Raw genomic sequence first — 19,991 nt, forward strand, 5'->3', positions numbered from 1 at the left:
AAGCTGAAGCCAGCGCAGGAAGAAATATGTTCTTTAAGGCAGCCGCACTCTGGGAAAATGTGTCCGAAATGTGAAATCCTCGTCTGCCGAAAATGTGAGACACTGCATTCAGAAAGCAGCTTCATTGCCCACAGCCTGCTTGATCACTACGACAGAGGAGGAGACATCAGCTCTAGTATGGTGACTGCAGACAGTCAAGTACATACAGATGATTAAAGATTTGGTGTGGGTGCCTTGTTGGCACCTGACTGCATCCAAAACACTAAAGCTTGGATCCATTCAGGCTGACTGGATCTTCAGTGTGCACAATCTGTATGCAGCATCAGCAATTACAACCATACTGTAGTTAATATTTACTATATGTAGTGGAGGCACATTCACCAATTTAACTAGCATAAACTCTGCAAACAAAGATTTGTAAGTAGGAGCTAAAAGTTTCTCAGCTATTAAGAAGAGAGAATTGTTTCAGAAACATTTTCAAAGAGTTTTATTTTTCCTCTCAAGGAAACAAAATTATCCCATTGTGCTGCAAAAGAAAAGTGAATATTACCTGCAGAACCACTGGGTACGTTACAGGTATTTGTAACGCCTACATGTGTTTCAGTGTTGTTTGTGGTCTGGAATATTAAACTATTTATTTATTTTAAAATTAACTAGCATGGGTATGCAATTTGATGGGGGAAGGGAGATTCTAAAGGCTGCCCTGGCCGCAAAATTGCAGATCACATTCAAATTCCCTTCTAGAATTTCTGAACTTCGACAGAATTTCAACTCCTAACTTATGATCCAGCACCTCTCCTTAACAGGAGCAGTGACAGTTGCAACTCACAAAGTACTTAAGCCTTCTTTGGGTTTAAGATCTGTATAGTACAAATAAAACAGTATTCAAAGTTTCAGCATACCAGTGGAACCCACACCTTGAGATGTCTGTCTCAATTCCCTTCACGGTGCATGGAAGGACTTGCCCAGCAAGGCTCAGGAAGCAGCACAGTGACGAGCCAATACACAGCGGTAGGTGGCATTAAGGTCCAGACTATTTACCTTTATGGAATTCATAAATACAGGTGAAGGGTGGAAGTACCCTCTGGAGCAGATTACCCCAAGCCTAGCAGCATGCATCTTCTCCTCACATGCCCACTGGCACAACTCTATATGCAGGATGAATTCCTTGTTACTTGGTAGGGAACAGGCTAAGCAGACTTTGTCTCACATGGTCATTAAGAATTCTTTTATTTAGGCAAGCAGACAGAACACAGACTGGGAAGTCTGGATGTCTTTCATCACTCCTCTTCCTAAGTTCCCAAGCCAGTAGTCCACAGGGGAGAGGACTCTCTCTGTCCTTCCTGGTCCCTTTTTGGAGCTGTTCCATTTTTGTTTCAATGAATGCTTGCTAAGGAGACTGGAATCCAGATTTATTTTTTTTTTCTACGCCTAGTAAGTACTTTAACTGAGCTATGTCATCCATTCTTCTGTCAGTTTTCTACCCCCCACCCCCCCATGGAAAACGGTTTGAACAGGAGGAATTCAGACCCATGTATGCAACATTCCCACACTCCAGAGTATCCTGAGCAATACTGCTCAGCTCCCTTTCTGCTATGTCAAACACTCAATGCTCCTTATGCAAAGGAGTTAGAGAGACAATTTCAGAAACTAGAATGAGCTGCTTTGCCGTGTTGTACATGTGGTCAGATCACAAATACACACCCAGAGAATGCTCACAGGGCAAAGCCCATTAGGTAAGATATGCAGGAGAAAACCTTAGGCAGGATTCACAAATAGGAGTGAACCACTATCAGGTTCCTCACTTCTGCCCAGACTTCAGCAGTTCTGGGCACTCCCAGGAAGCGTCCAGACTTCCTCCCCAAACGTAGACTTCTAAAGCGAAAAATCAGATCTTACGAACAGTCTTGCACTACAAGCATTCTGAGTTCCCTCAGAAACCAGGTTTCCATGGTGCTTGATTGTCGCTTCCGCTCATTTGCTTCATAAAAGCCAAATGATGCCTGGCAAATCAGAATTAACCTTTTACATTTCTCTGACTGCTATTCTTAAACCGTGATCCTTCACAGGTTTCCCAAGAATAAGCCATGCCATTATTTGAGAAATATATATTCATGCCCATCCCTCTGCATCAAACAATCCTAGGGGAAACTTCTCCATATAATCACCTAAGGAAAAGCAAGGTGACACACTGAAAGATGGACTAGCTCATCACAGCAACATAATTTTAAATCTGACAGTCCAGTACAGTAAAACTTGTGAACTGACATGCCAAAATATGAAAGATCAGCAGTTCCAATGTCCATTTAATCACTTAAGATTGTATGATTATGATCTTACCGTGACTGATTTGCAAAGATATTCCAGTTACAGAAACGTCACTACTAACCTTGTGCCCGGACTATATCACCAACAGTCAGTGGCAGACAGAGCTCCCTCAAACAGAACAGTTGTGCACTGAAATAGCAGTCAGTGTGGTATTGTGGTCAGGCCACAAAACCACTACCTTGAGCTTAGTCTGGCTTTTATCTCATGAGCCAGGCCAGAATGAGGCACATGTGTCTATAAAAAAGCCACAGCTGTACATAACCCGTGAGGTCCAACAGCAATGCAACATTGCCATCCTGTATGGCAGCATCTACTAAAACTTGCTTTCCATCAAGACAGCTCTGCTCCCTCATCTCTCGACAGTATTATGCCAGACAAGTTGTTTTTAAAATTATTTTTAAAAAACTTGCCAAAACCTGGCATGCCTTATGTGAGCACAGGATTTCAGTTTTAGATTTTAAAGTCAGCTCAGACACATGATTATATTAATACAATATATTGTGAAAGAATAATGATTACATACTTAAAAGATTTAGGCTTGGAATCATTCCTAAAGAATAAAGCTATGATCATAGCCTGACATATTAATTATTAAGAGCCTGTACTATTTAATTATCTGATTTCAATAGCTCTAGGAAATTAAAGAGGAATATTGGACTATTATATTAAATATATGAATAGGCATTGTCAAAGGCATTCGCTAGAACATGAATGACTTAATCAACACACCACTGTCAATAAAACCAATACAAGCATAAAAGGGAAAGGAAGCAACTCCACTGGTGAGGTGCAAACCCATGGGAGCTCTTTCCTTAGAAATCAAATACAGGACAAGCAGAAGTGTCAAAGCAGCAGTTGTCACCATTTGTCACAAATCAAATGATACAAGGTAAAGAAAGCAAACTCATCAAATAATCATACAATCAGAAGAAAAACAGAACAAATTCATACAATATATACACTACACATATCCAATTGTTGCGTCTTCCCTCAACAAGACGACATACCAGACATGTTCGAGTACTCTGTCTCACAGAAAAATATAACATGTCCAGGAATGCTTACTTATGCAAATTCATATGCTGTGAATTAGCTGAGGACAAAATTACTTTTTTCAGAGTTGTCATCTGCAAAGAAGTTTCTTTTTTACTCTTCCTCCCAACGCTTTAAAAATTAAAAACAAAAAAAAATAATTTAAAGGGGGACTTGACACACTTTAAATGCTACTATATTATAAGAAAAACAAAAACCCAAAACCAGACCACAAACCTCTTGTTACTTTTACAATATTCTAGAAGAGGTCTTTTCAGACAGGTTAGCCCAAAGGGTGAAGACAAGAGAATCAAACCACTACCTAAAATGCTACCCTGGCTCCAGATAGGTTCTTGACCTTTAAAAGAAACAACAAAACCCCAAAACAACAACAGAAAATAATAAATCACTCTCAACAAAGTAAAATCACCTTTAATTAAATTCCTACATAAAACAACATTTCTATGCAAAACAACCGTTTAGTCAAAAAGTAAATATATACATTTCATTCTCTTTCAAATGTCAACAAGAATTGAGAGCTACCAGTGTTCCTTGGAGAACAAGCAGTAGTTAAAGTCTATCTTGCTGATGTTCAGAAACAGTATGTTACATCTTTTTACCAGCACTTCCCTATTGCACGTAACAAATCTGCTCTCCGTTTAAGCACCTAACAGCCTGGTACCTCACTAAATAAATTAAAACAAATCCAGTTTCTTCAGCAACCATCTTCAACATATATATCTTGGTAAAGCAACATTACTGCAAGCTTTTAATAAATACAGAAAGAAAAGATTAATGACTTCTCATTGGTGTTTTATGGAAAGATCTTTTCCCAGAAACACTTGCTTTTCCAAACATTTGGGGTTTTTGGTACGTATGCTCTAAAAATCACTACATGTAGTATATTTAATGAAAATTTTCCATACATAAGTCAGTACGTTTGCATGGCACAACTAATCTGAGATGTGAATTTCAATGTAAGGCTGTAAGGAGCTTCTTGCTGAACCTGAAATAAATGTGCCTCCATAGACGTTGGAAATAAAGCCCCAGAGGCTGAACAGGAGACCGTTACCAATGAGGGATTCTCAGATGTGTTTGGAATTGGCCTAACTTTCCTCTTACTGAAGGGCTTCTTCTGTGTGTGTTATGTCAGAGGAACAAAGTTGTGCAACACGAACATCTGGACACTGCATCATTTTCAAAGGTCTCCCCCCCACCCACCCCCCCCTTACAAACACCTACTCTTTCGCCAGCAGTATGAAACGTTAAGCAGCTCCCTGTAGCACAATGATACTGCGGTTGCTATTTACAGTAGAATTAATCCATCTGTGCCAGTAGAGCAGAGTTCATATGAAAAATATACACAATATGGTCATTTTTAGCCAGATTAGGATATTAAAAAAAAAATTACTCTTCAAGTCCCAACTTTAAACAAAGAACAGTTCTGTCAGAGGTCTTCAAACCTCCTGGGTATGTTAGAGTACATTACCCTAATGTATGAAAACAAGTATTTACACCTCCATAAAGTACCAAAGAATTTTTAAAAATGCCTAGTAGCTCTCAGCGTGCAAAGTCAGCAGGAACTGATTATCCAGGATGTTCACTATTTGTAGAGAATGTCTTGGAATCAAGCATTCAGAAGCAGAGTGCAAAAGACTCAGGAATTATTTCAGCCCATTTCTTGTTGTTTTGTTTCCTTTCTTATTTAAAATAAGTTTTGTTGGTCCATACTACAGATCACCTTTAAAAACACTTATCAAGGTAACATTCAGCTTAGTGCAAATGCAAAAATCTTCTAGGATCTGTAATCTTTTCGCACAGTGTGAGCCATCCAGTTCACTTTAGTAGTCCAACTTTCCCGGAGTGCTTCATCAAACTTTTGCTTAAATTGCTTTAGTGCTTCTTCCTCGCTCTTCCCTAAGGCGAGAGAGTCCTAAGATGACAGGGAAACAAGTACTGTTAGGAATTTTAAAACCACAGTTAGGGCCTCCTTCACCTTTCAATACAAACGACATTCTGTTTTTTTCTGTTTTGACACTTTTTTACCTATTATTCATTGAACAATATAGCAGTGGTATTTTCTGGGTTTAAAGGTAAAACTAAAGAAGAATTAAGCAAATTATTTCGCCTTTACAGGTTTATGCTTGCGCATGAGCCAAGACGTAAAACACCCCCGAATGACTACATTTAAGATGCAAGTATGCTGAACTCATTACAGAATGGTTGAGAGGAACGTATGTTCATAGTTTCCTTTGACCACTAGGACTGACTACAGATCTTGCTCTATAGAGCTGAAAAAGAAAGCTTTGAGAACTATGTGGAAATCTTGAGAAATGGAAAACAATTAAAAGCTATTCATCTTAGAATCAAAATTCACATATTAGAAAAATGCAAAGTCCTGCTGAGCTGTAAATCTTACTTTACCTTGAGATACTGGATGTCCTTGACAGAGGTTAGCTCTGGAAGCCCTGCAGTTAACATCAGTGCAAAGAGTGTAATAAATAGGTTTCCATGCTTTCGCAGAATCAAGTACGCTTCTTCACAATACTGGCGGAACCTTCACATTTAACCACAAAGCACATGCAATGAAGACAACACATGAGAACTTACACAGCTGACAAATATACGTAACGATTTCCAGAAATTGTGTTATCTGGTCTAACACATATATTGTAGGAACACGATAACAAAAAGTACAACAGAGATGTCTACAGAACCTCCAACACGTTCCCACAAATATATCCCATGCCTCTCCAACAAACCCTTAAAACATTGGCACAAAAGACCAAAAGCTTTAAAATAAAAAAACAACCCCACAACACTGTTTTTCTGAGAGAGTAAAAAATGCCAAAGGTAATGCCAGTGTCCCATCTCCCTGAGAATCTGTCAGGTGAAACACCCTGATGATCCTATATAGTGGACCTACAGTGGAAGAACAAAAGCTCTGTAGCAGTCCTTACCCATCCAGCCTGTCCCTATAAGGTAATTCCTTCCCGCAAACATGGTCAAAAATTGAACCGACTGCCAGATCTGGCGTAAAGACCCATCATGCAGGCACTTGAGAACTTGCTCAATGTCCCCAAATGTGCCACTGCTCAGTGTCTGATCTGTAAATTTCCACAGGAAATGGGAAGACCTCTTCAGACTGAGATGACAAGTTATACTTCAAAGAATAAATTATCTTCTGAGGCATTTTTCCAGTGAAAGTGGAAACTAGTGCCATTTAAAGTACTCCATATCCCACAGCTCTTGCAATAGCACAGTCACCTAACAGCCTTTACTTCATGGTGTTAAAAATGGAGCTACAGCTTGATTTCCTTACTCTCCAGGAGAGACATGGGTCCCTGGCGGTTGTTTTCCATTCTTCCTAGACACACCATTACGAATATAGGTACAGCTTCTTCTACCAGAAGTAGCCACGAGATTGATCAAGCCATACCTAAGTACATAATTTCATATCTCTGTTAATAAATTCTTCCTGTGAAAACTGATAGCAAAGCGAGAGCAAAACATTCAGAATGCCCCTCCTGTCAACTGGTGAGAATGACAGAGAAGGAAAAAAGAAAAATCCACCTCAACAGGCAGGACCACAGAAGGTAGTTCTCCCTTGTCGTCTGCTTTCATGCTCTATTGTAGCTCTCTAACCCAAAATGGGAAGGGGCATCCAAAGTGTTGGATGATGAGCACATGGCTGTATATGCCTAAGCTTCTAAGTAAGGCCAGGATTCATTAGCACACTGCATGCACATGGATGGACAGAAGGGAGCCTGTTTCTAAGTCCAGTGCTTCACCTTGCTTCAACAATAGTCTGTGGAATCCCTTCCTAGTGCCCGGCGAAGGGAACAAAAGATGAGCCCAGAAGAACCTGCCATCTCCTGCTGGAGGAGATAAAAGAAACTGTATCTCTCCACTGCAGAGCTGCAGTTTCTGATGTATGAAGTAATTTGTATATATATTCTAGCTCAGGTAGAGAAGCAGAGAGTATTGTAAATGCATGTTAGCACACTTCCACACAAGTACAAATGAGGAAACCAAACCCAGATAGGTTTCTGGTGTGCTGGAAGTTATCACCAGAGATCATCTCAGTTACAAAAGAAAGAGATCAAAATAATACTCACCGACCAAATTTTTCAGTGTTCCCTGTTTTTCCTTGTTGAATAACATGAATGAAATCATAGGTGAGTATGAAAGGTACCCGTTCCCTTTTAATTCCAAACTTGGACTTGAAGTTTCCAAGAATATGCCCAAAATCTATATGAAAGAGCTAAAAAAACAGAAGTGAAAATTAATTGCTCCAGTGAAATATTTCACTTTTCTAATATTTCTACAGGATGCTGGTATCAAGAACAGCTAACTCATAATGCTACTCTCCACAGATCGTTGTTTCAACCCTTTGGGAGTATTTAGTTTTAAAATGTTATAAGATTTGTTTAAAGTCAGTGATGTGATAACATCCACACTCTTACGTGCGACCACTGCTACAAATCAGTGTGCAAAAGATTATCTCAGGTTTAAGCTTCTGGTGTCTGCCAACAGACATCTTGTTGGTAATATCAGACAGAAAAATGAGCCCAGTGATGAGCCCATGAGGCTCAACATCACTGTATAGGGCTTCCTACATAAGTCAGGAGCAAAGCTAGTAGAACTTAGGTTAATCTCAAGGAATCTGCGACAGTTCTCCCATTTTAAAATCAAAGATAAGGGTATTTCAGCTTTCTTCTAGTACATAAAAAAAACCTTAAAAGAATACCGCATACATCTATAAAACTCACTTTTATAACCCTTGCTAGATTTATAGGCAGAATAATTTAAATCAGACAAATTACAGTAGAAAGTAACAAACAGGAAAATACATTTCTAAGAGTTTACATAGGTTCTAGGTTTTGAGACTTATAGTCACAGCATTGTGCTGGTACTGAGTTCCATACTGAAAATTTCTGCAGAGGTGGGCTGTAGAGACTAACTTCAGGAAAATTACACTGCTCAAAACTGCAATTCATGTATTTTTAAGGATGGTCTTTTGCAAGATACTCCAATACTACTTTTATTCAATGAATCTGAACTATTAACAGGCCTTTTGGACCTTCTGAAAAAGTTCTGTAGAACAGCCTCACTTGATACAGAATTGCTTACTAAACAGGCAGTGGTCGGTCCTTCCACTAGTCTTTTGTTTCCTTTCTTCAAAGCTCTCTTTAATTCTCAGTAAACAAAGACATCAGTTCTAACAACGTGTGGATTTAATTTTACTGAGACACTAAAGAAATTAAAAGTTCTCAAGATAATTCTTGCACAACAAAGATACCACAGTTATTCTGCCTACAGAAGAGATTTTTACCTGACCATTTTTTCTGACCATGATATTATCGCTGTGTCTGTCACCAATTCCCAATACGTAAGTAGCTACACAGTAGCCAGCACAAGACAGAGTAAATTCTTCAATGGCTCGGTCCAAGTCATCTCTATAGCCACAAAGACAAACAGTATTAGTGCATACTACTGGCAACTCATGTCATGCCCTAATCTCAAAAAGGATTTTTGCTTGTTTAAACCAGAAGCCCATTAGGATGCTGTAAATCTAGACTTATTTGAGAGAAAATACTGTAAAAGGTAGCTATGGAGAATAGAAGAAATGCAAATATTATGAAATGCAACAACGTCAAGACTTAGGACCCACGTATTTTTCTTGAGCTTGTTTGTTTTGCCAAATCTAGCATAATTTAATCTATAACATGCAGTCAAAATGCAGCAAATGCCAAAATTTCATCTGGATCGTTGCTTGAATTGCAAGGGCACCATAAATGAGAGTCAGAATTTGACATACTAGAAAAATAAGTAGTAACAAACCTGCCAGAAGAGCCACACATTCCTCTATATTGAAACAAAAACTTACAGGAATTTTGTAGCTTACACTATAGATGAGAAAAATAACTGTAGAAATTACCCTAAATTGTATTCCTTCAGCCAGTTTAAGAGAGCATCTTTGTTGAAGGCAGCAGCAGCAGCAACATTGCTACTATTTAACTGAATGTCAGCAATGGTTTCTGAACTAGAAACAGCCTCAATAAGACCAGAGTGATCTCCAGTTGCTAAACAGCCATATGGCAGTATCCTGAAACAAAACACAGATTGGTGTTAAAAACAAAAATAGTAAGAAAGTTTCTTTAGTCTATCAATATTCTGGATACTCATGCTAACTTCAACATTAAACTCTCAAAAGTTAACATACAGATATTGCTTGCAAAGTTAAAATACCAGCAATACATTTAAAACATTCATTTTTCCTACTACATACAGATATGTAAAAAAAGAAATTATAAGGAAGTCTATTTTTTCCCTTTTACTAGGGAACACAATTACTTGTAATTTTATAGGAGAAACCATAGAGGGAGCCCTTTATTTTCATTTGTTAATTTACTGGCTAAACAGACAGCAAGTCACACTCCTGTTCATTCTAGACTAAATTATTTGTGTAAATGGAAAAGATTGTCTTATCCTTTTCCCCCACTCTTCCTATTTCAATTTAAAATGCTAGAAATCCTTTTAAATGTAAACATAATATTTTCCAACTCATACTAATTTTAAGCACAGATACATAATGAAAAACAGGAATACATCTTTTAATCCACCTGAAAAGCAAGAATATTCCTGTGCATTCATATACTATGCCTAGTAAAAATATCTATAGCAATTATCATTGCATTAAAATAGACACAGATGAAGATATGAATCAAGGAGAGATGTGTCTAAATAGATAAGTGTATTTTTCCAAAACATTTCTTCACTCCAGATGCTTAAAATGCTAAACGGAGTAGCAACTTAGATGGGAGCTTAATGTAGGCAATGGAAACTTAAAGCAAACTCTTTGAAGGTGTTGCGTCACAAATCAAGATGTCTACTCTCGTGCTAGGCACTGTGGGTCAAGAATATTATCTCAATTCTGGTCCTGGATCCACGTATAAAAGAATGGATGCCCATGCAAATCTAACTGCAGTACACAAGCTATAGGCTAGCACTCACTAACTTACAAAGCTGTATAAAAAAAGTGCAGGACATACTAAAATTTGTGTGTGTGTGTATATATATATAGAAAGAAAAAGAACTGTTTATGGAGTTGTCATCAGTATTTTTATATAAAACAGATATTAAGTTTGATTGCTACAAAAGCAGAACCACATCTCTCAACTGACACAGCCTATTATCCCAAGCAGTAGAAGAAAAATACATAAAATTTCAGATGAAATTAATTGGAACTTTTTGGCATAACAGCTATTACATAACTGAACAGTTTCTCTACCTCAGTGATAACATATAACTGAAGCAGCGCAAGTACTAATAACTATATACTTGGGAATTCTTCTTTACTGGCAACAACTGAAAAATCAGATTCAACAGGGTATTTAGAGAACACCCAAGTTCAAATAAAAAAAAAGAAGTGCAGATTTGGAACCTTCTTCCCGTTTCTATTCTATTTCCCAATTAAAAACCCCAACTCTAGCCCAGAGGGTTCTCACAATGAACAGAAGGTATCTGTAACTAGTGAACACCAGCATTCATGATACAAGGAAGCACTGCCCATCCTTATCACGACAGGACAAATGTAAGCCAAATATTGCCAGGTTAAAGTGCACGCTGGCCTTCTTCCACGGCATTTCAACCCACCCTACTTGCAGCTTAACTGGGCACAGGTCCAACAACTTCCCCTTCAAAAGCAAGCAATGATGAAAGCCTTCAGCCCCTTGAGGACTGTGTGCTTACAACTGGAGGAAAAAACATTCTTGTCAGAGAGACAGTTTGACAGGAGTCAAGTTAGGGACAAATCCTTTGGGCCCTTTCCATCTCATCCTGGTCTTTCTGACTTCAACATCTGCCAGCAGGATATGCTCCCTGCTTTTTTAATGCCAGTAGAGACCACAGACAGATCAATACAGCAATCCCAGACAGGACAGAAAATTTTCTTCTTCAGTCCATTAATACTGTTGTTTATTGCAAGAGTTTAATTCTCCAAAGCAGTATGTTTCCAAAAATGTGCCAAGTTCTGGTCATTTATCAACATATTCTCTGTAATTTCAGGTGCAATGGTTTAAAAAATAATGACATCCTTTAGACTTGTATCAAATATATTTTTCAATGTGTTTGTGAACCCTGACTTCATTCATACACAGCCGCGTAACATCAGACTTCACACACATTAAGGGAGGTGAAAATGAAAACTCACTATAAATAGGCAGTGAAATGAAAAAGTAGTTTGGAGAACTCCCTCTATCTGTCCAAAAAGTAACTAAGTACTGAATACTTTTATGACAATTTACCACAGCAAAGGTCACTCAACATAGATCAACCTCCTCAAACTCTGGATTTTCTGTTGCTCTGTTACTTTACTAATATCTCTTTTAACACAATTTCAATGCTGTAATATAGGTAAAACAGCAGAAATGCTTTCTGATGCAAGGATTACCCTCCTAAGAGGTGCAACACTGCAAACCCCACAGTATGTTTGGGAAGACAGGTAACGCTCCTCTGCTGTGACACATATTTGTAGTATTTAAACATTCCTCATAGAAAAATATAGAAAGTTATGTCATCTACTATGAGTATGCCCATACATGACTTCAGATGTAGAATTTTTTAAAGCAAAATAACTTGTGTAGTTGTACCTTTTCAGAGGGGTTGAACCTCTGAAAGTCTCATTTTGTGACTCTGCAGATGCAATGTCAATATAAATACCATTTAGCTGAGCGTGTTCCATAATTGCCCATACTTAAAATACAAGAAACAATTAAACTACAGAAAGAACTGAGGAAGTTCAGCTGCACGCACTTTCTGATCTCTTAGGCTAACTATTTCCTGCTCATTTTTCAGGTAATAGTTTGTCTTAGAAATGACTAGGTGGGGTTTTTTTTAAGTATGGGGATTAAAGAATATGCTTTTTGGGTTTTCTAATTTCTCTCTGGGACTTGACTGACAGATGTCTAAGGTAAAATGACTCTGAGGCAGAGTTTTCTAAATGACAGAGCAGTGTCCGTCTGGGGTGATGGTCTTTGCTGTACAATGGTTGGGTCTGTACTGAGAAGCAGATGCAATTTACGTTTGAATTTCTATTCAGTTGTGCACTCCACAGTCCATCCAGGGATAGCCTAGGATGAAGGACCTACTGGAGCACACTGTTGTGTCCTCATGCATACACATACTTCCTTTTCTGACACAAACCCTGGTCTTGTTCTGGTATTTAGTCAGCATGCACACACAGGAGCCTAGACAACAGAACACACCGTGTGTTTGAGAGGCCAGTTTACCCATGAGACAATTAGTCGACAGCTACAAACAAACCAATCAACCTTTCTCCTTCTTCAACTTTGGAATTCTCAAGACCAATATATATTTGGTGTTCCTCTCCAGAGCTCAGAAATCCCACTGGGAATATTGTGCTTGCTTTAGATACAGACTGGGCTAAGATTTCATTTTAAATTACTGCTAAATAACTGACTGCAGATTGCAGTGCAATTAGAAGGAAAGTGATCTATCCGAAACTCCTCGATGGCAGCATATTGGTTGCCTTTTGATCCATGCTTCATAGAAGCTGTACAATTTGTGTGTGGCAAGATATTACTGATTGGAAGAGAGAGGCAAACAGCAAGTGCTTCTGCTCTCAGACTGGTGAAACAAGTGAGAAGCCCTGCTTTTACTTGAATGGAGCTATCAGACTTTCTGTAGTGGAAAAAAGTTGAAAAGCACAAAATCCATTATGCATCCACAAAAGGAAAAAGGGAAGCAATAGTTTCAGGGAAACTAAAGCCTCCAAAGGATGATATAGGGCAAGAAGAAAAGACTGCACTCATTGGTATGGATGTATGAAGTTGTAATTTTCAGGAAAGCAGATCTATTTGACACTACTTTTTCACTTGACACCATGCTTCTTACCCAAGCAAAAAGAAGCAAGCCAACAAGTCCTGACTCACCAACAAGGCAACAGAACTCATTACCACTGCTGTTAATTCATAGATTTTGGAGTTGCCTCTTCTTGAGAGGCATGTAGACTGCAAACATGGAGATCACAAAGTCTTACCCTCTTAGCTGCATCCTCATGCTCCAGGCATTCGGAGTGCTATTTTGTCCAATTCTGTTTTCAATTAAGGCCATTTCAGAGCCTTCCCTTGGCAACTGCCTGGTTAATCTCTCTTTGATAGACACAGAATTACAACCCTGCCTGAATCCCAGAATTTTATTTTATAATCATAACTATGAGAGGATGAATGGAAGGAAGATGCTCCCAGTTAAGTAAATAAATGGAAGAGGCCAATTATAGAACTTCAATTCTCACTAGGAACTTCCCCTTTCTACTTTTTTTTTCTTCTGAGAGTTTTAAGAAAAAATCTTGGACATCAGAGCCACTTTTTGGTTTTCCTTTGTTCAGTTAAAAAAAGTGCCTTAGTCAGGAAAAGCATTTTTGATGACTCCTAATCACTATTCCTGTTTGCTAGGCACGGTGTGTGGCCCAGGCTGGAACCACAAACTAAGCTTCTGGAAAGGCAGCAACCAAAGAATGCCTCATCTGGGATTCCACAGCTGCCAGTGGTTGTCCTTGCCCCTAAATGCTGGATCAGTCTCCCTACCGTCTATTTATAATGACATAAATTATCTATAGTTTCCTCAATCAGTGTTCAACTTAACACACACTCAGCAACCTCATTGCAAACATACACTTCCAGAAACAATTTATTATTCACATTCCTACCTTATCTCATACTTCACTCAAAGGAATCTTTCCATAAGTCGCATAAGTAACAAGTTTATAATTTTACTTATCTGCATGTGCTGATGTTATATGCCTTATGAAGATCACACTATTATGCTTGAACCACAAAAAATCTGAAATGAGCTCAGAGAATCTAAATGAAGTAGTTCAAGTAATGTTTAAATAAGTACTTCTAGCCTTATAAACAACACTTAAAAATTAAACACAAAGGATTACAGCTCTTTCACAGGCATACAAAATTGCATTTATGGCCTCCGAATGGTTTGTAACAATATGAAACCCAGTATCTTCTTTAAAACTATTTTTCTAAAAGGAAATTGGAATTTGAGAATTTTGTTAGCTAAAATTGGTGCATAGATTTGGCTGGAAAAGTTCCCCATGTACTAGAGGGTTATATGATAACATTGAACAATGCCTGATACTGTTTCTCTTTGAAATACTCTAGTATTCCTACAAAGAAGTCATGCTTACCTTAGGCAAACATATGAAGGTAAGAAAGCTACTTTGCAAGAGACATTGGAAGACACAAAGATATTTCTGGTGTGAAAAATGTTTTCTGACATCCAAATAATGTTTTATCAAGAAAAGAATGCAAAACAGGACTTCAGAATATATTTGTGCATTCCACAATTCTGGTAATTCTCAACCAGACAGTGAAATTCTATTAGAAAGAATCTCAAAGCCCTTACTCCCCTGCCCCCAAACTACCAGTACTTCAAGCTGACTAATTTCTAGAGAGTGTTTTGCCTATTAGTTCTACCCATTAGAGAATCCTGATGGTGTGTTCCAGATGCAATCCTCAGCCAGCAGATCTGTGTTGCATATTTGTACCTCACTTGCACGTGTGTATTAGAACTTAAGAGATGCAATTCCCATCATCACTAAGTCCCCATTTTTGCATATGCCTGGAAAATCTGTGACCATTACTAGATAAGTTTGTTACATGAGGAACTAACAAAACACCTCCTTTTGGAAAGGTCACAGACATAAACAAACAAACAAAAAGACACAAAACCTGCTGGACTCAAGAAATGTTTCCTCACCTCATACAATGCTTTTTATCTAGATGATTTTCAAAGGATGAAAACAGTAAACTATACAAGAGAATAGTGGAATTAATAATCAGCACCGCAACTTAGATAAATGGCAAGAGATATGGTGCACTAGGAAAAATATTCTGCTTGATAATAAACAAAAATCCCAAAGTTTCACTTCACTTCTTGCATTATTTCTTTGCACCGTTAAATTCCTTTGTAATATGGGCCATCTAGGGAATGAACTGCAAAGAGAAGCCATCTAATTAGATAAGGTAACTGCTTTGTATAGCCTGTTCACCTTGGCTATGACAATTGAACCCTTTGGGCACCAGTATAGAAGTCTGGAAAGGGGACAGTGGGGAAGGTATTTAAATAACAGGAAAGCTTTACTGCTAAAGGTGGACTCTCCATCCAAATAAACCAGCCCTGAAGAGATCCCTACCGGAGATCCAGACCAGCTTCTTTCCAAAGTATGTCCATCAAACGCAAAATCTGAAGCGTCAACATGTCCTGTCGGAGATCTGTAACGGCAGGTTGAAACTGCTATTTCAATTTCTCAGTGTGTTGTAGACAAACTTTCTAATCTTTATAAGGCCTTCAGAAAAAAGTATCTAAAAATATTCATCAAGCCTAAAGGTTAAAGTGGGATTAACCGTAACTATATCATCATGACTGATAATGGCTATACTTTGAAACCCAGTCAGAAGAAGATGCTTCATTTGTTTACCGATGTGAGAGTAAACCACGTTTACATTATGGCAATACAGAGCAACACAGCTTAAGCACAAGTGTGGGAAAGAAGAAGGAAAAGGAGAAATTGAAAAGTTTTAGCATTGCTTACCATCACCATTTTTAAAGATGATCCCTACAAGATCTCCTCCAAACATTTTATTGTTGTATACTATCCATAGAGGCTTCATTTTAGAATCCATATATCTACACTTCTCAACACTAAAAGAAAATACAACAAAAAAGTTTTAGTCAAATAAGAATAATTCAACTGACAAGGTCTAAATGTTGTTCAAAACACAACAGAACATGTAGACCTCCAGTCTGGAAGTACTTAAATGTGATCTCTGCTTCATTCTGCTACTACACCATGAGCACTTACCAAGTTATGAACATAGCTGTTGGAGATGGAATGTACTGGATACCATGACTGGCATACACATATCTGATGCTTACATTAAGCACCCATATTTTCAGAGAAAATAGTTGCCTTGATATCCTTTCCCATCAATTTTTAGACTTTGTATTTAAGTGCTGTTAAAAGTTTTAATGGCTTTTGTGCTTATTGTTACAAGCAGAATCCAGGAATGTAGTCTAATTCACTCTTAGGCTTATATATTTAGCTATGGTAATACATTGACTAAGAGAATATTAAATTTCATGGTGGATCACAAAAATCTAACTTAACCGACACCTTAACCTCAGGAAGATCCCCAACAGAAAAAGTTCCCTATGACAGCATATTGGCTGAACGATACAGCCAAAGGAAGTTAAAGCATGTGTCTGCTTTACTGTTTCCGTGCAAAAGCTACAGTGAAATTTTACTCACTAATTCTTAACTTACTGTAGTTCTGAAAGTATAACAGAAGGATTCAGAGGAGACTGGAGGTCAGAAAGTGCTTCTCTGTAAGCATTTTGTTTCAAACATGTATGCATTGCATCTTTTCCTTTTGCTTTGCTTTGCTTCATGGCATTCAGCTTAATTAGACTATTTAAAGTCTTCATTTTATTAAGGGCTTCCACCTGAAAGAGATTTTATCTTTAAAAGTTATTGCTCTGATTTTACACAAAATACAATGCAAAATCCCATTTCAAAACAAAACAGTGAACTAAAGTATTAAATAACTCTACAGCTTTTTAAATATGGAAATAATAGATGACAACTAAGGTGGCATCCCTGAAAAAATATAAGAACAGCCTTTTCTAAGTCACTCAAGTTACTTAAGAAAATGGGATTTCTGGGACAAAGAGACTGACGGGATAAAATCTCCTAAGCTCAGAGTCACTTTAAGTCATGCTTTAAAATTAAAAAAAAAAAAAAAAAAAAAAAAAAAAGAACAAGGTATTTTAATGTATGATACATTTACACAAATTCTTCAAAATACAATTTTTGTCCACAAATTCAACATAGGTGCCTCTATCCATACTGAAGTCAACAGAAATATTGAGTGCTTCATACCTCTAACAAAATCAAAACATTACTGGAGATGAGCTATGGATGTAAATACTTCACTGTACATATTCAGTTAGCTGCACACAATAGGGTATGGCCACATGACTACTTGCGGACAGTTTTCACATACATAACTACACATACTTAACTTCTACAGAGCAGAGTCTTAAAAGTTTGTCCATTAAAATCCTGCTGACGTTAGGCATAAGGTAAATGCTCCAAATCATATCATCTTATCTAAGCAGTATTGTTACCTTAGAAATGTGTCAAAAGGCAAGGCAATTATTTGCAATATTTGCATAAAACAGGTGGGTTTAACCCTTCCCCCCCCTTCTTCTGTTTTGGAAAGTTTTCTACTGGTACTTAATTCCTAAGAAAACAAGTAACCTAGTGATGTAAATGTACATAACACTAACAGAGCAAAGTCCTTCTGTAACAAACCTAGATAGCACATACAACAAATATAATTACTACATTGCATCTACATCTAAGCAACTTGTTAGCCAAATATAAAATAGCTGTTGTAACAATCAGCTGTATTTGCACTCGCCACAGTTAACAAGCTCAGTAAAACACATATTCTCTAGCAAACTGCATCAATTTAAGAATTACTAAAGTTCATTTCTATACAAGGAAGCTTCAGTCTAACTTACAAGGTGCTGAGTCAAAACTTACCACTTCTACAGAAAGACTGAACCCTCCCAGGCAGGATGCTGTGGAAACTGTATGCAGTTTGATTCTAAAACTGAGGCAATGGAGACCTGCTAGGTCAGCCATCTGTCAAAACCAAATGCGCTCTGCCTCTCCACTATTATAGGAGCTGTACAAACATCAGCAACAAGGGAACAAAATGGAACCTGCGTTGTACAAACAGGAACTTTTTGAAGTATTTCTACTTTGAATTTCTTCCGTGTTTGCACAGTTGGGAATTTTTTTGCCCCTTCTTTGATTGTACTGACATTTGTTTCCTGTGCAATGCACAAAACCTTTACTGACCTTAGCTCTATCGCTTAAAGCATTTCATCACCTAATCTTTTCATGATTTTGACAATACTAACAAGCACACATGTGTAAGAGATGGTCTCTTCAATGTCCTGTGAACTGCAGTAATAAAGAGAACAGCAGCACATTCCGGTTCCATATGCCTCTCAAAGCACAGTTTCAATGTAGACAGCATCAAAACTGTTAGTAATAACACTCAGTCAGACAAGTATCTACTGAGTTAGTTTTTGTGGCCTGATATAGCAAATACATTAATTCCAGAGAAAAATAATTTTTCAAGGATTTTTATCGTCCTTATCTAAATTAACTTGCTAAAACTGCATTAGAGCCTTCAAACATGATTTTTTGAGTGTCTCCATTAATGACCTGCTGATACACTTATTAGTTTTTTTTTTTTCTTTCCCCATCTTTTTTTGTAAATGGCACATCTATATTAACACTAAAATGAGTATTTGGTTTACTTCAACATCTTTATTTCCAGGGAGTACTGCATTATACTACAACTTTGGGGGTTTTTGCATCACCTTCTAACAAAAGCCAAAGCTGCAGGAAGTAGTCTTGGAGTCGTCTAGATAAAGTTTAGACAGAAAGGCAATAGTTCCTATTGAACAAGTTACCCTTACTGTGGAAAAAAGGTCACAAGTTTCAAGTGCACCGAAACCCTTCTTCAGTTAATAATCCAGACAGTTACTCTTCTATCCAGAACACGTGTGTACTGCTGAAAGCATCTTGCACATCTCTGAACGCTATAAAACCAGTTCCCAACCTCTGAGGCCCCACAGCTCTAGTGGCTTTGTGCCAAGAGGGCGGCTCCATCATCCATCTATTTAGTCCTTTCATTTCTCTGTCTCACCCATGCTTCCTTCTCTCCCTGCTCCCCAACAGATGGACTTTGTCAAGGTAACCAATATACCCCATCGGAGCAACAGAATCAGTATTTGCATTACAAGCTGGGATAAGTCAAGATTTAAAGGAGAAGAGAAGTCTATACCTGTTTAGCAAGCACTTTCATATGAGCAACACTTCCTCGGCAGTAAGCTTCAAGTATCAAACCAAACTGTACTGAAACAGCAGGTATGTGAACCTCTGACCTACATAAGGAAAAGTTTCTCATCAGACCATAGCTTTTGCAGATTAGCATTCTTCAAGCCATTAAAAATAATAAAAAAACCCCAACAACCACCCACCCCAACATAAAAATCCCCACCAAAAAAAAATCCCAACAACCCCCCCCCCCCAACTTTATGGTTACGTAGATAAAACAAAAAGCCAGATTTCTTAAGAAATAAGAGAACACTTATGTGCTGAACACTGTAAGGCCTGGCTGGTTTCAATGCATGCCACTTGTTTCAAGGTCTAGGACTGTTCTGGAGGCAGTAATGTTGAGCGGTAGCGATTGGATACTTGTTTTCAGGAGCCCCTTTTATTCAAGAAAATAGTTACTGGCAAGCCATAGCAGATGATATCGAGAATCAGGGCTGATGTTAAACCATGTATTCTCAAATCTTTTAAGAGAAAAGCCAAAATTTGCCTGAAGGGGAACACTTTAAAACAAACCACGGAACCTTGTACCAGAGCCAATTATTGTCCAAAACATTTTCATGTAGTACTTGCTCTTTTTATTTAGAAATACTAAAAATCAATTGTACTTTGAAGA

At 37.9% G+C, this 19,991-nt stretch overlaps 1 protein-coding gene across 6 annotated transcripts in view; it reads right to left on the reverse strand.

Moving 5' to 3' along the window:
* Positions 1-5,075: 5,075 nt before the first annotated feature.
* PIK3CB (phosphatidylinositol-4,5-bisphosphate 3-kinase catalytic subunit beta) overlaps positions 5,076-19,991 on the reverse strand; it is a 111,188-nt gene continuing 96,272 nt past the window's right edge. For all 6 annotated transcript variants that reach the window (XM_054835216.1, XM_054835218.1, XM_054835215.1 and 3 more), the window contains 9 exons: positions 19,326-19,425; positions 16,724-16,902; positions 15,992-16,101; positions 15,593-15,671; positions 9,302-9,469; positions 8,696-8,819; positions 7,479-7,624; positions 5,785-5,917; positions 5,076-5,293 (listed from right to left, as the gene is read on the reverse strand). In XM_054835216.1, coding sequence (XP_054691191.1) covers positions 5,156-5,293; positions 5,785-5,917; positions 7,479-7,624; positions 8,696-8,819; positions 9,302-9,469; positions 15,593-15,671; positions 15,992-16,101; positions 16,724-16,902; positions 19,326-19,425 — 1,177 coding nt within the window. In that variant the 3' untranslated portion in view covers positions 5,076-5,155. The remainder of the gene's footprint in view (positions 5,294-5,784; positions 5,918-7,478; positions 7,625-8,695; positions 8,820-9,301; positions 9,470-15,592; positions 15,672-15,991; positions 16,102-16,723; positions 16,903-19,325; positions 19,426-19,991) is intronic.

Source organism: Grus americana, chromosome 9, assembly GCF_028858705.1.
Source record: "Grus americana isolate bGruAme1 chromosome 9, bGruAme1.mat, whole genome shotgun sequence".
In the NCBI taxonomy this organism is placed as follows: domain Eukaryota; kingdom Metazoa; phylum Chordata; class Aves; order Gruiformes; family Gruidae; genus Grus; species Grus americana.